General features: G+C 32.5%; 1 protein-coding gene across 5 annotated transcripts in view; it reads right to left on the reverse strand.

The window, feature by feature from the left end:
* Kcnh7 (potassium voltage-gated channel subfamily H member 7) overlaps positions 1-12937 on the reverse strand; it is a 460547-nt gene that overhangs the window by 120411 nt on the left and 327199 nt on the right. For 2 of the 5 annotated variants that reach the window (XM_021729010.3, XM_021728984.3), the window contains exons 5-7: positions 11263-11283; positions 10814-10837; positions 2818-3032 (exon numbers count right to left, since the gene is read on the reverse strand). In XM_021729010.3, coding sequence (XP_021584685.1) covers positions 2818-3032; positions 10814-10837; positions 11263-11283 — 260 coding nt within the window. The remainder of the gene's footprint in view (positions 1-2817; positions 3033-10813; positions 10838-11262; positions 11284-12937) is intronic. The other 3 variants (XM_078017498.1, XM_005315733.4, XM_078017499.1) reach the window with 3 other exon arrangements.

The following is a 12937-nucleotide window of genomic DNA, read 5'->3' on the forward strand; positions in this document are numbered from 1 at the left end:
TTGCTGTAATAAAATGCCATCAACGGAGTAGCTAACAAACAACATGAATCTATTTTTCCCAGTTCTGAGGTGGTGGAGTCCAAGATCAAGTCACTGGTAGATTTGGCACCTGGTAAGGGTTTGTTATATTGTTTGTAGATGACCACGTTTTCATTGTGCCTTACACAGCAGTAGGGGCCCAGGCAATTCTTTTGCAAAGGTACTAACCCCAATTATGAGGTTTCACCTTCATGACCTAAAGCCTCCCATTGATCCCATCTCAGAACACTGTCACACCTAGGATTAGGTTTCAACATATGAATTTGGGGGAGGGGGAACACAATCATTTCGTCTATTGTAATAGTTTAAATTTTTTAAAGATATTTAAATAAATATTATTATGGAGCTAAATATATAAACTATAGGGATTTTGAAATATGAAGCGTGAGACCTTAAAAGAGCATCAAGCTTTTGATGAAGGATGTTGCATTTTACCAAGGTACTTATGTAAGAAGGTAGTAAAGAATCATCTAGAATGGAAAGTTCCCATTCTCTCCTTTCATTGGCCCAGGAAGTTGTTTCTATAACTTTGTTCTTGTTATTTTTTTCTCTATGAAATCCCTTCCTTTGGTTAACTTCTTCCTTCCTCCCTCCTTTCTTCCCACCCTTCCTTCCTTTCTTCTGTAAAATTTGATGAACTCCACTTTGCCAGGTATCCTATGGGCCCCTGAGGACGCAGAGATAAAGGTTACTCTTCAGAGATGATAAGGCGAGTAAGAAGATTCATACAGTAAAAAATAATAGTGATGAATGTTGCTTGTTATGTACTTAGCACCATGATGAAACATTCCACATAGTATTCTATTTAAGTCCTATATCAACCATGAGAAATAAGTTTTGTCAGTCCTTCAGATTGCTTCAGTGTTACTCTTGTCCCTGTGGTACACAATAAGTGACTAAGCCAGAATTATAATACATGCCTATTTGATTCTGATTTATGCTCTCAAACATCACTTACTAGCCAGTTTGATAAATAACTTTCTTGATCCAGCATAAATATTCAAGCCCACTTTGTTTTCTCCTCCGAAAAGTCTCTCCTTAAAGCACAGTTACTTCCTCCCAAACCTGTGATCCTATACTCTTTATTACCATGCATTTCATTGTGGCTATCTCTATATCTGTTTCCTGTTATACCAGGATGAGAAAGTCCCTAAGAAGGTGCCTTCTCTAATCCACATGAGCACTGCTCTCCTAGCACAGTGGATCTGCTGAGTGTGGCAAAACAGGGGCCTGTGGTGTAGCAACTCATGAGAGCATTGCTGACATCATGGTTGGTGTTTTGTTTGTTCTATAAAGAATACAAATGCATTTTTAAAATTAATATAACAACTTCTGTGAATGAAAAGTGTATTTTAATTTCTAGATTTCTAGCGTCTTCTTTAAATTGGAAGATTTGGAAACATTCATTGGTCAAATATTGCTGCCTGGCCACAGTGGGCTGGAGATGAGTGGCAGCTCCTTTGCTTTAGAGAGCCCTGTACTCAGGAGTTCTCACCATACAGAGTACTATCTGTGCTACTCTGTCAACTTTACTCATTAAGGCCACTTTCAGAGTCCTGACCCTAATATTTCCAATCATTTTTCTATCTCTTCTCAAGTCTGTAAAATATTTTTAAGAGAAAAACTATCATGAGTAAGATTCAAAGTTATAGAAATGGTGTAAATACAGTTTGCACAATGGTAGTCTTTTTATTCAAAACTACTGTAACTATTTTACCTATAAGTTAAGAAAAGTGAAGTTATAAGAGTAGAGCACCTCATTACTACACAATCATGGAAATATGTACTAGGGACGTGCTCACAAATGGTACACATGATTTCTCATTTCAAATAAATATAGATTGCTCACATCTGTTCATAACTGCTTCATTGCCTTTCATAGCTACTTCAGCTCACACATAAGGTTAGGTGCAGACAGCACTATAACAAATGTAGTGATTAAAATAACAGGAACAATTTATTAGTTCAAACTCCTCAATACGTGGGATGGAGATTGGGGTCAAGTTTACCTATATATTGTGGACAGTTTATACAAAGACTTACTAAACAAATACAATAAGTAACTTGTTTGTATAAAAATTGCTTACTTGACAAATTTCAGAGTCATGAATTTCTAACAATGTAAGTGCATTGTAAGCAAAAGCTAGGTGCTGCTTAGGTTGGTATTTTGATATAGTAAGTACAAATCATATTTATATCTATTCTTTGAAGTAAGACCTCATCTAGATATTATATTGTACTCTAGCTCAAGTGGCAATATTTATTAGAAAACAGTAAAACATTGTTCCTGTACAAAAGTATTGTTTCACTCTGACTTTTCATCATCTCAGACAGCTATTTCCCTAAGTCAAGTGACTTAGAGCTGACTTTATCTGGTACAGTTGATCTAAAAAAGAGACCATAGCTAAGAGTGAATCCCAATTAGTCCTCTAAAGCGTCAAGAGACGTATCCATTGTATTTTTAAAAATGCTTTAATAACATGAGACTTGGCAGCAAAACAATAAATGTTCAAACATGATGAATAGCAGGCTAATAACCTCTACAACACAGAAACAATACCAGTTACCCAGTTCTGCTTGATCTAGTAATACATAAAAATCACAGTATGCAGCTTCATTTATCTGTTACATTATAGGGTCACCAACATCTCAAGACAAATAGGAATACATATAAATGTCTTACCTTTATGATAATCATTCAAAAGAAAAAGAATATGGTTTATGGTGCAGAAAATAACCTCAAAAATAGTTGAAATTGACAGTAAAATCGCGTCCTACCTGGGTAACTTTCTCTGTCACATTGTGTGTTCGATCTTTAACCTTGGGTGCAATAATAGTTTTATCTGAAGAAGGAGGGGACGTATTCTTTTTTTCAGTTTTGACATCTGAAAAATTCAGAGTGAGCTGTGGAATCTTGTTAATGGTGCTGTATTTGTTGAGGTTTGAATCCGACGTGGACCCCAGGAGGCTTGACTTGATATGATTAAAAGGCCCTAAAAAATTGGAAAGCATTTTTTAAAAAACAATATTAGAAGGAAGAGAAAAAAAGAAATGGTCCTAAATGCCCTGTTAATGACCCATGACCAAAGTGACCCTGATTCAATTGTGACTAAGTACAGTCAGTTGATACCTGAAGACAGGGCTTAGGGTCACTTTCTGTACAGGGAGCAACATGTGAATAAGGGAAGCTAAGACAAGGTCCTAGATGTGCATCCAGACAGCAAAAGGCAGCTTGAGCTGTTAACTGGATTATTTCATTAAGGGCTGTAATAAGAGCAAAAACTCTACTCCCTGTGACTGGCCAAATTATATCTTCAATGTTTCTAATAAATTTTGTTTTATAGTCTGGGGATTGATTATTCAAGCATGAGTGTGCCTATGGTTAAAATCATGTTGGCCTTGAAATTTATTAATGAGTTTTTTATCCTACACCAATTTGGGTTACTCCATTCTATGTGTCACTGAGAAGGGACAAGCCAACTGGGTTTTGCATATGCTTCTGCTACTTTTTGAAATGATCCACGAAGTCTAGAAGAGTTAAACCCAGATGAAGCTGAGAAGTTCCCTTTGTGTGTGTGTGTGTGTGTGTGTGTGTGTGTGAGAGAGAGAGAGAGAGAGAGAGAGAGAGAGAGAGAGAGAGAGAGAGAGAGAGAGAGAGAGGGAATATGAGATCTGTGTATGTGAGTGTGTGTACTCAATTGTGTATGTGAGTGTGTGTACAGTTTCCTGGGTGGAACTATTAGATATTTCTTTTCTTTTCATTTTTCTTTCATTTAGATTTAAGACTAAATGCTTTCTAAGAAAAAAGAAAAGCATCTATAAAAACCATACAGGAAGAGTGCTCTGGCAAACATAATTTACAATAGAAGTGACAATAGCTATGTAACAGAATATATGTGGGTAGATCCTGGTTACTTCTCATATTCTTGACAATGTGCCAAGATTCCTCGTTCCCTTATTGAAGGTGACTAGATTGACCAGCTACATCTTTTGAGATGAATCTATTGTCTGTTGCTTATGAAGAATCAGGAAATGCTCCAAAGAGTTTCTTGTGTGATGGGTATTACTAATACCATTATCTAGCTCTTAAAATTTTTATCAGGAAGAATTTTATAAAAATCCTGAGACCATTAGTGTTAGACAGTATCTTTCTGCCTCAGAGAGTGGTTAAAACATACAAATAGCATGGATGAATTTCCTAGTGGATGTATTTTGCTTTATGTTATCATTTCTCCTGTTCAGAATTAAATATACACATTTTAGGAATTAAAACATACTTTAAACCTCAAGGAAGAAACACTTTAAAATCAGATATATAGACTTTATATTTTTGATTCCAATAATCAATCAACTCATGTCAAATATAATGTTAAGAATACCAATTAGTATATTCATGTTACTGTGGGGAAAATCACTATATTTCCTTATAAAAGTTTATGATTATTTATTATTATGAAAGTTTGAGGTAAATTTTTAAAATGTTCCAGTATTTAACAAATATTGTATTTCTTGAGCTGCAGTGCAATTCACTTTCTCTGTTTCCCATGAAATTATTCAAGTCTATTAGTTAAAAAGTGTCATTGAGCTCTTTGGGTATTTATTGCCTCAATTTTGCTGATTTGTATGCAGATACTCTTGCTCCTATTTGTAGCATAGGATAGCAATGTATCACAAAGTGGCACCAAATTGGTTCATTTTTAGATAGGTCTCTCCAGGTCCTTGTAGAAGTGTCTTCCTCACCCACTCATATTTTACTGTAATATATTCCAGATAGTGTTTTCCTGTTGAGAGGATTTTATTTCTACGTTTATAGACACATATCTTAACATTTAAAATGTGAAAAATAAACTAGAACTTCAAACTTCTTAAACATTTCCCTTTTCTTAACTCTAATGCTATATTTTCCCTCCTTATAAAGTAACTTCACTATGCACAGGGATATAGACAAGGGATATGGCTAAATTTTGTTAAAATCCTTTAAATCCATCTTTCAATTCATTTTTTCTACCCAGTTCTTATTTATGTTGTATATCTGTAGCAAATTGTCTTCAGAGCTCTTCTGGGTAAAGCAGAGACCATCTATGATGATAATAAGCGGAAAGACACCATTGGTGTACTTTGATTTTCCTGTGATCAGTTGTAATAAACTCTAAATTGATTACACTCATAACCAAATGGTCTCAACTATAGCAGTACTATAGCAGTACTTCACCCAAGGGGGCATTTGTTAGGGCATTTTTTGATTGTCACAATGATGGAAGAATTTAAATATCACAATTCTCTCACCTTGAAAAAAATTGCCTTGCATGTTTAAGGACATCTGTGTTGATTAAAATCTGTTGATAATGAACCGAGCCTTGAACCAGTTTAATCAAAATAGAACAATTTATTTTTTACATGGCCTTTCTAAACATTAAAATTTTCAGAGCTACAACTAACGGGAAGAGAAAATATTATACATCATTTTGTTAACAACTTTATTAAAAGTTGTTGGCTATTTTGGAAAGTTATTTTAGTGATGCATTGCGTGTGCCATTTGGGTGATGAAAATTTCTGAGTTCAGGTTACAGTCTGTGTTTGTACTTGATACATAAAAACATGTAAACTAAGAGATTTGAGTCTCCTTTTGTCAGTATTGTGTTCAAGTATTATATTTGCAGATAATTATAGAAATCATACTAAAACCATAAACAAAATTTCTTTCAAAATATTCTTCATTATTATTTTTCTCTGTACATGTGAAATGATGTGTGATTTTTTTTTTTGGCTAAAAAAAATAAACACTTTGAGATTATTTACTTGTCCTGGAGTTACATGTTAGTTTTCAATCTCATTCTAATAATTCCCTGAAGATCTGACACAACTACTCTATAATGGCTGAAAGGTCATTTCTTTTTCCAGTTCATCTTCTATTTCTCATTACTAATAAAGAATATAATTTGCAAATTTTTAAAATATGAAGATAAATATATGCCCTAACACCTCGTGTTATTTCTTTCTTTTGTGCAATTTTTTGTTATTGCATTTTATCACACACAGAATCTTTTTGACTTTGTGCTTAAAAGTAAGGACCATCTCACTTGTGAGAACACCATACTTCATAATTTCTCCCATTTGTCTTGGCATATTATTATTATTTCCATTATTACCCACTTACAAAATTTATATGTACATCTAACCTATTATCACTTACTCTAATAAAGACTTTTTATTTTGCTATCCAACCATTTTCCTGCTCTATCATTTTATTCAGCAATTAAGTGGAATTTTTTTTCACATACTTAGTGTTTTTAAAGGCATTTTAATGTCTATGATTATTGTACTATTATCTCTAGCATGGTTATATTTGAACCCTATTATATTGAAATAGATAGGGTTCAAATATAACCAAATATAACCAAATATAAAATTTGATTATAAACTGCCTTTCTCTTATTTCTCCTTTATATTACAGTTATGGAAACATGTTGATCTTTCAGAAATGGTTACATTTTCTCTGAATTTCATTTTAGGACAGTAAAATAAACAAAACATTTGAGGATAACAAAACATTTGGTGAATCAATGAGACATCAGTTCTGATACAGTTGAGAAACTCTGATATAAGGTCGTACTCAGAATTTATAACTCTATTGCAATCACTATTTTAGTTTATTCACTGGTTGAAAATGTTCTAAACGGTTATTCTGTTTTTCTTTAAGCTCTTAGACTTAATCTAAATTTTCTTTTAAATTGATAAATGTAAGGAATTCAGCCTATACTTTGAATAAAATATGCATGCTACTTAGATAAGACATTTGCAATTAATTTCATCCTAAATAACAAAAAATCATTTTGCTTCATTCTATGTCTTTGAATCAGGTGCTTAAATGTAGAAGTATTTTAGAGTCTGTAAGATGAATAGCATTGGCTTCCATTCTCGTAAACTCTATCTAAAATCCAACGAAAAAACATTTCCAACACTTAAGGTAGGAATTAACAATATCTTTATTTCACCAGTCCTACATCTAAGCTGATAGAATAATAGTCCAAAAGGGTATGAGAATCAAGGACTAGAAATCAGAATACAGAGTTTCCTACCTCCTAGGTCTACATTCAGAGAGGCCATGGTGAGGATTTAAAGGTGAAAAGCAGCCTCACTGAGTGAACAGATGGGATTTAGGATGCTAATGAAAGAAAGAAGAATAGCCTGAAAAACAAAGTCAATGAATTAAAGAAAACAAATGGCCAGAATTAGAGGGGAATCATAGATTTAATCTAAAGGAATATGAAATTCAGAAGTGTACAGGAGAAGTTCATGTTCTGTGTGGGTCATCTGCAAGACACATGGCCAGATTTACCTTTTCAGTATATTAGGATAAAGTGGAAAATCTGACCAAGTGGTGGGTCAAGTTTTAATAAGTTACAAATGTGTGATTAAAAATAAGTAGGACAGTGTTCAGCAGCAAAGAAATATCTATACCCTAAGATCAAGCTAGGGGCTAAAGCAATAGCTGAGAAGATTTCTAGATTGAAAATATATCAAATTTACCTGATGAAGCTATTTAAATTTATCATGAATTATGAAATACTGAAGGAGAATATATTATTTTTAGATAATACTAGAAAAATAAGTAAGAATATAGTTTTATAGACATATCTTAGATATAAATTACATATCTGACATATACTATATATAATGTTATTTAAAATTATATATATATATACACACACACACATATATATATATATATATATATATATATATATGTATAAAATATTGTCCTTGAGGGTCAAATAGAACAAGAGAGAAGAAAAATAAAAAGATTAATATTATTTTAAAATTTATTTTTGAAAAGGGATCTTGCTATGTTGCCAAGTCTTATATTCCTAAGTGTAGCTGAAACTTTAGGTATGCTTCACCATGCCCAGCTTAAACTTGTTTTTAAATCAACAAGTCTTTGTACAATATTTCTCAGGACATTGAGTTTATTTCGCTAACGATTAACAAAACTCAGATTGCGAAGTGTCTTAACATTAAAGAAAGTGAAAACACAGCATTTCATAAGAAAGCATTATAAAAGAACATTGCTGATAGGCATAAGGCAACAAGTTTAAAACTTAGATAAATAAGAAATAATCATTAGATATTTAAAATTTCTATTCAATTGCCCAACATAATTTACAAAAGAAAACTGTAATCACCAAAAATCAGTTATCAAATCCTCAGAAGGTCCCAAGATTCTGGGTAATGGCAAATGTAGCTTCTGAGAAACAAGTTGCATTCTATCAATTTCTTTCTTTTATGAGTCTGATGGGTTTCATGGCTAGAATGAAGATAAAAGCAACAACAAATCTTGGGAGTAGATTTGTTTCTGTCTTGACAGATTCATAAACAAGTTCGAAACTGAAAATACTAATGTTAGAAAAATGCAGGGTTACTTGAGCTAATATGGAGGTAGAAGAAATGGATAAAATTTTATCAATGACATGGTTTAAGTTCAGAAAGTGGAATAACTTTTATCATAGATGATTTGGAAAACAGAACAGAAATAGAAACCACTCAGTTTGAGGTGAAATAAGTTTATGAGTGACTGAGGTAAAATTTGACACCCTTCACATCTTAGAGAAATAGTTAAAAATACGACATGTGTATATACATACATGGGTTATACAATTTATTTGAAATAGCTTTTCTACTTTATACTATCTAAAAAGAGCTCTGGAATGTATTTTTAAGAAGTCAGAGTGCTAAGGGAATTTATTAAAGGAAACAGGTCCTAAGAAAGAAGGTTAAATGGAAATTATTTAGTTTTAGAAGAAAAGAGTGAAAACCAATTTTCTATCTTTATAGTGTGGTATTATTTTGACTACTAGTAGTTAGAGAATATCTCTGTTCACTGGGGATAGATTAAGGGAAAGAAAGTACACTTGAAGGAAGGAGAATTTAGTCTATCTCTTTGTGCAGTAGTAACTAAAGCAGACTTCTCCAGAAAGTTAAAGAATGGCTTCCTCTGGAGATAAAGACACCCATACCACTTGTGCAGAGTAATTTATTCATCTAAAGGGAATAAACCAAAAAAACTTAAAGATCTTCCAAATGCATTTCTAAATTATTTATTTTATCTTGTAAAGAAACAATTTTTGATTGAATTAGGTATTAAAATCATTAATTGTCACTGTGCATTTTGTACACAAAACAATATAGAACTGTGTGTCTTTTATTTTTTAATATTTTATTTAAATCCAGCTTAGAAGTAAAGCCATTTTTTTAAAAAAAAATGTACATAGTATATTATCATGTATGTAATTAATATATTAATTGTTCTTGAAAACCTTAAAAGACAAACATACCTAAACTTTATTTAATAGTTTTCTAAATGAGTAGCATTAATAAAACAATGAAAACTATGAAATGTATATTGACATTAAACCTTTATTAAACTTTCTTCAATTACAGTGTTTGAATATAAAAATATGAGCATGTTAAAGCTTTCTACAAAGTATTACTGATTCTTAATCCCAGATTGACTTTGGCCATTCTACTACATGCTTTATGTTGTACAATTGCTGTGTCATCTGAAATCTATGTTAAAAAATAAAAAGAACATATTTATTTAGATGTTTGTTTATAAAAGAGAGAAATGTCTGAGGATAAATGGTTGATTAAATGGGTAGGGGGTGTAGCTCCCTGGGCAAGTGGCAGAGCACTTGCCCAGTATGGCAAGGCTTTCAATTCCATCCCCCACACGGCAAAAAATGTTTGAAAAACTAAAAAATAAAAAGAGTTGATCAAATGTATTAGTAAATGAAACTAAAATAAGGTGACTGCAGTTTGACAATTAGGTTAAACATCAGTTTGAAAGATATGCTACAGTAATTTTCTATAATAGGTTCAATTCCCACTATATTTTTAAATATCACTAGAAAATTACAGTTACTAATTTATTGCTAATCCTTAAATATTAAATCATACTTCACATGAACAAGGTGATAAGAGCTGTCCATATCCTGTTACATTCTGAATGAAGTCAACCAAACCTACCACCTACAGTTGACACTAATTGGCTCCCTTTTAGAAATCCCAGTGGACAGGCCAAGGACAGAATAATCATGTAGATGAAATCCCATCCCACTATTGGAGTTCATCTGCATAGACACTTGTTGAAATGCTTATAAAGTTTGAAGGTAGGGGGAAAGTTTATCATAATTTTCCTTACTTTCACATTGTCCTGATCCGCTAACCAGAAAACATCTTTGATCTCTAGCGCTATTAATTCTTAATCATCACCAACTCTGAATTTATTAGCAAAACAATTGAGAAATCAATATGCAAAACTGCACAGTGGTCAGAGTATCAGTGACATACAGAAGAAGCCAAAACAGGGAATTCCAGGTTATGAGGGTTACTGGTGGAGACGTTTTCATGCAACACACATGCACAAAATGAGTCACTGTCACCATTTGCACACCCACAGCAGCATGCATGGCCTAGGTAAAAAGACTAAGCCAAAAGAGTTTTCAATTTGATGAGAATATCACGATTATCATGTTTTTTGGTTCTTGTATCTATTGCAACATTGGAGAAAACAGAAGAGAATTTCAAATTTTTAGCCAAATTCAAAATTATCCATAGTGTTGCCCAATTAGACATAACTGAATGGTGGCTGTAGGTCATGCTAGTGATTTCAGACTAATAGAGTACACAATTAAAATGATTAAAATATAATGTAGAAAAATAGAAAATGATTTTCATGCATGTACAGTATACTACTACAGGAAGCTTAAAACCATACCCCCTGCCATCCAGGAACGTGAAACTAGTTTTAAGGAAACAAAAGAGGAACAAGTGAAGTGATGCTGTCATATAGCACTTTGTTCATTTTATTTAATCTTGTACTTTTTTTTTCCCCTGAAATAGGCTTATGTGCTTCTTTTATACTAGAATATATTTAGCTTGGTATTTGTTTATTTCCGAATGATTTAAATATTTATGAAGTGTTCATTGTCAACCTAGGGTTACACTTTTTGCAGAAAAAAAGGCATTCATAATCACTTTGATGACACAGCTGAGAAAGTAACAATGTCTCCAGCAAATCAAGCCATGATGTCTCCACCAGGCACCTGGGCTAGCTAAGGGCAGCATGAAGATGTGGCACTGAACAGGGCATACAGCAGGCAAGTGACATGCCGAATAAAAGGGCCATTTAAGCGTCAGATGGTGAGACTTGGGTGCGTACTTTACCTTTGACATTGCGACCATTGTCTGTTTTAAGCATATAAGGATACAAAAAAGAGAGAGATATAAAAAAAACGACTAAAATTATGTTATACACACTGGATAACCTTTGTAAAAACGGTCAGTGAAAACAGGAGGTAAAGATTGAAAATGTAGCATTAATTGAAATTAACATTGCCTATTATCTAACCATATACCAAAACTATTTGCCATAACAGACAGTCTGCTGAAATACATGAAATATTTATCTGAATTTAAATGGATTCCAAGGTACGTATTTTAAAATTATGACAGTTTGGGGAAGTTACCCACAGCTACCTGAAGTTGTGATAACTGTCAGTGTTGTCAAAAGCCAATTTGGTTATTTCTTTAACCATTACTTACAATATATTCAGAGAAAGATTACACAATATTGTGCACGTTAACTAATTTTTTTCTATACTTAACCCAGTATTTTGATAAGAAAAAACGTTTGCAATACAACAGTTTATTTTAATAAATTATTAACTACCTACTCCCCAATGTTCTTTAATGTTTGTTTTAAAATAGCAAAAACAATTAAAGAGTCATTCTTATGTAAAACTAATGGGAAAATTTTCAGTAAAAGATTTGTCTGGATAAAGGGAATGTTTTTTTATCTGTATTGTCACACTGCAGTGTGGTATCTAGAATATTTAGAAAATTTGTGTAAAGTGGGCTGAGTTAAAGTCTTATTTTAGATGTATTTTCAAATTGGAAAGTTAAATGTTACATATTATCTGTTTACAAAACATGAATCAAGAGTTTTCAGACACTAAAGTTAAAAAACAATGAAGTATTTTCAAACCATTCAAATATACCCAAGGTTTTAAAAATATGTTTAACATTTGGTTGACATCGATACTATCACTGTGCACATATAAAAACTTTCCTTTTTTCATTTTTTGTTTTTAGTACTGGATAGAACTCAGGGTCCTTTATAGCCAAGCTATATCCTCAGACCTTTTAATTTTAAAATTTTAAGACGAGGTCTCACTAAAGTTGCTGAAATTGATCTTAAATTTGTGATCCTCCTCCCTCAGCCTCCAGAGTTGCTGGGATTACAGATGTGGGTCATCTTGCCTGGCCAACTGTGCACATTTAAAATCTTGATATATAATAATTGTGTCAAATCTTACATTTAAAGTAATTCCCATAGTGTGGCATACTGAATTGCTGGAGTAGATATTGCCTTTTACAGAGATATACAAATAGAATGTTGCCATTGAGGACAACTCTCTTCCTTCTTTGAGGGAGTCATGAAAAGTGAATAGGGAGGTTGTAAGAAATATTGATTACACAGAAATAATTTCCCCATGAGAAGCTGGGTGATAAAAAATGAGTAAATAACAACTGCCTTCATGTAATTAAAATTTATGTTTGTAGTCACCAAACTTAGAAATTACAAATAAAAATCCCAAATTTCAAGAAAGCAAATAAAATTTAGATTATATTGTTAATGCAGCTTTGGCATTCCAAAACAAAGTGAGATGTTTCTGGACTTTCACTGAGATCCACTTGCTATTTCTCCAAGGTAATGTAAGTGCAGAAATTAGAGTAGTTAGAGCCTTTTCTAACAGTTCAACAGACTAATTTCGTGTATTCTGAATCTAATTATAAACAAACTGAAACTTATGTTTTGTATGTGTATTTTTACAATTTT

Source organism: Ictidomys tridecemlineatus, chromosome 7 (assembly GCF_052094955.1).
Source record: "Ictidomys tridecemlineatus isolate mIctTri1 chromosome 7, mIctTri1.hap1, whole genome shotgun sequence".
In the NCBI taxonomy this organism is placed as follows: domain Eukaryota; kingdom Metazoa; phylum Chordata; class Mammalia; order Rodentia; family Sciuridae; genus Ictidomys; species Ictidomys tridecemlineatus.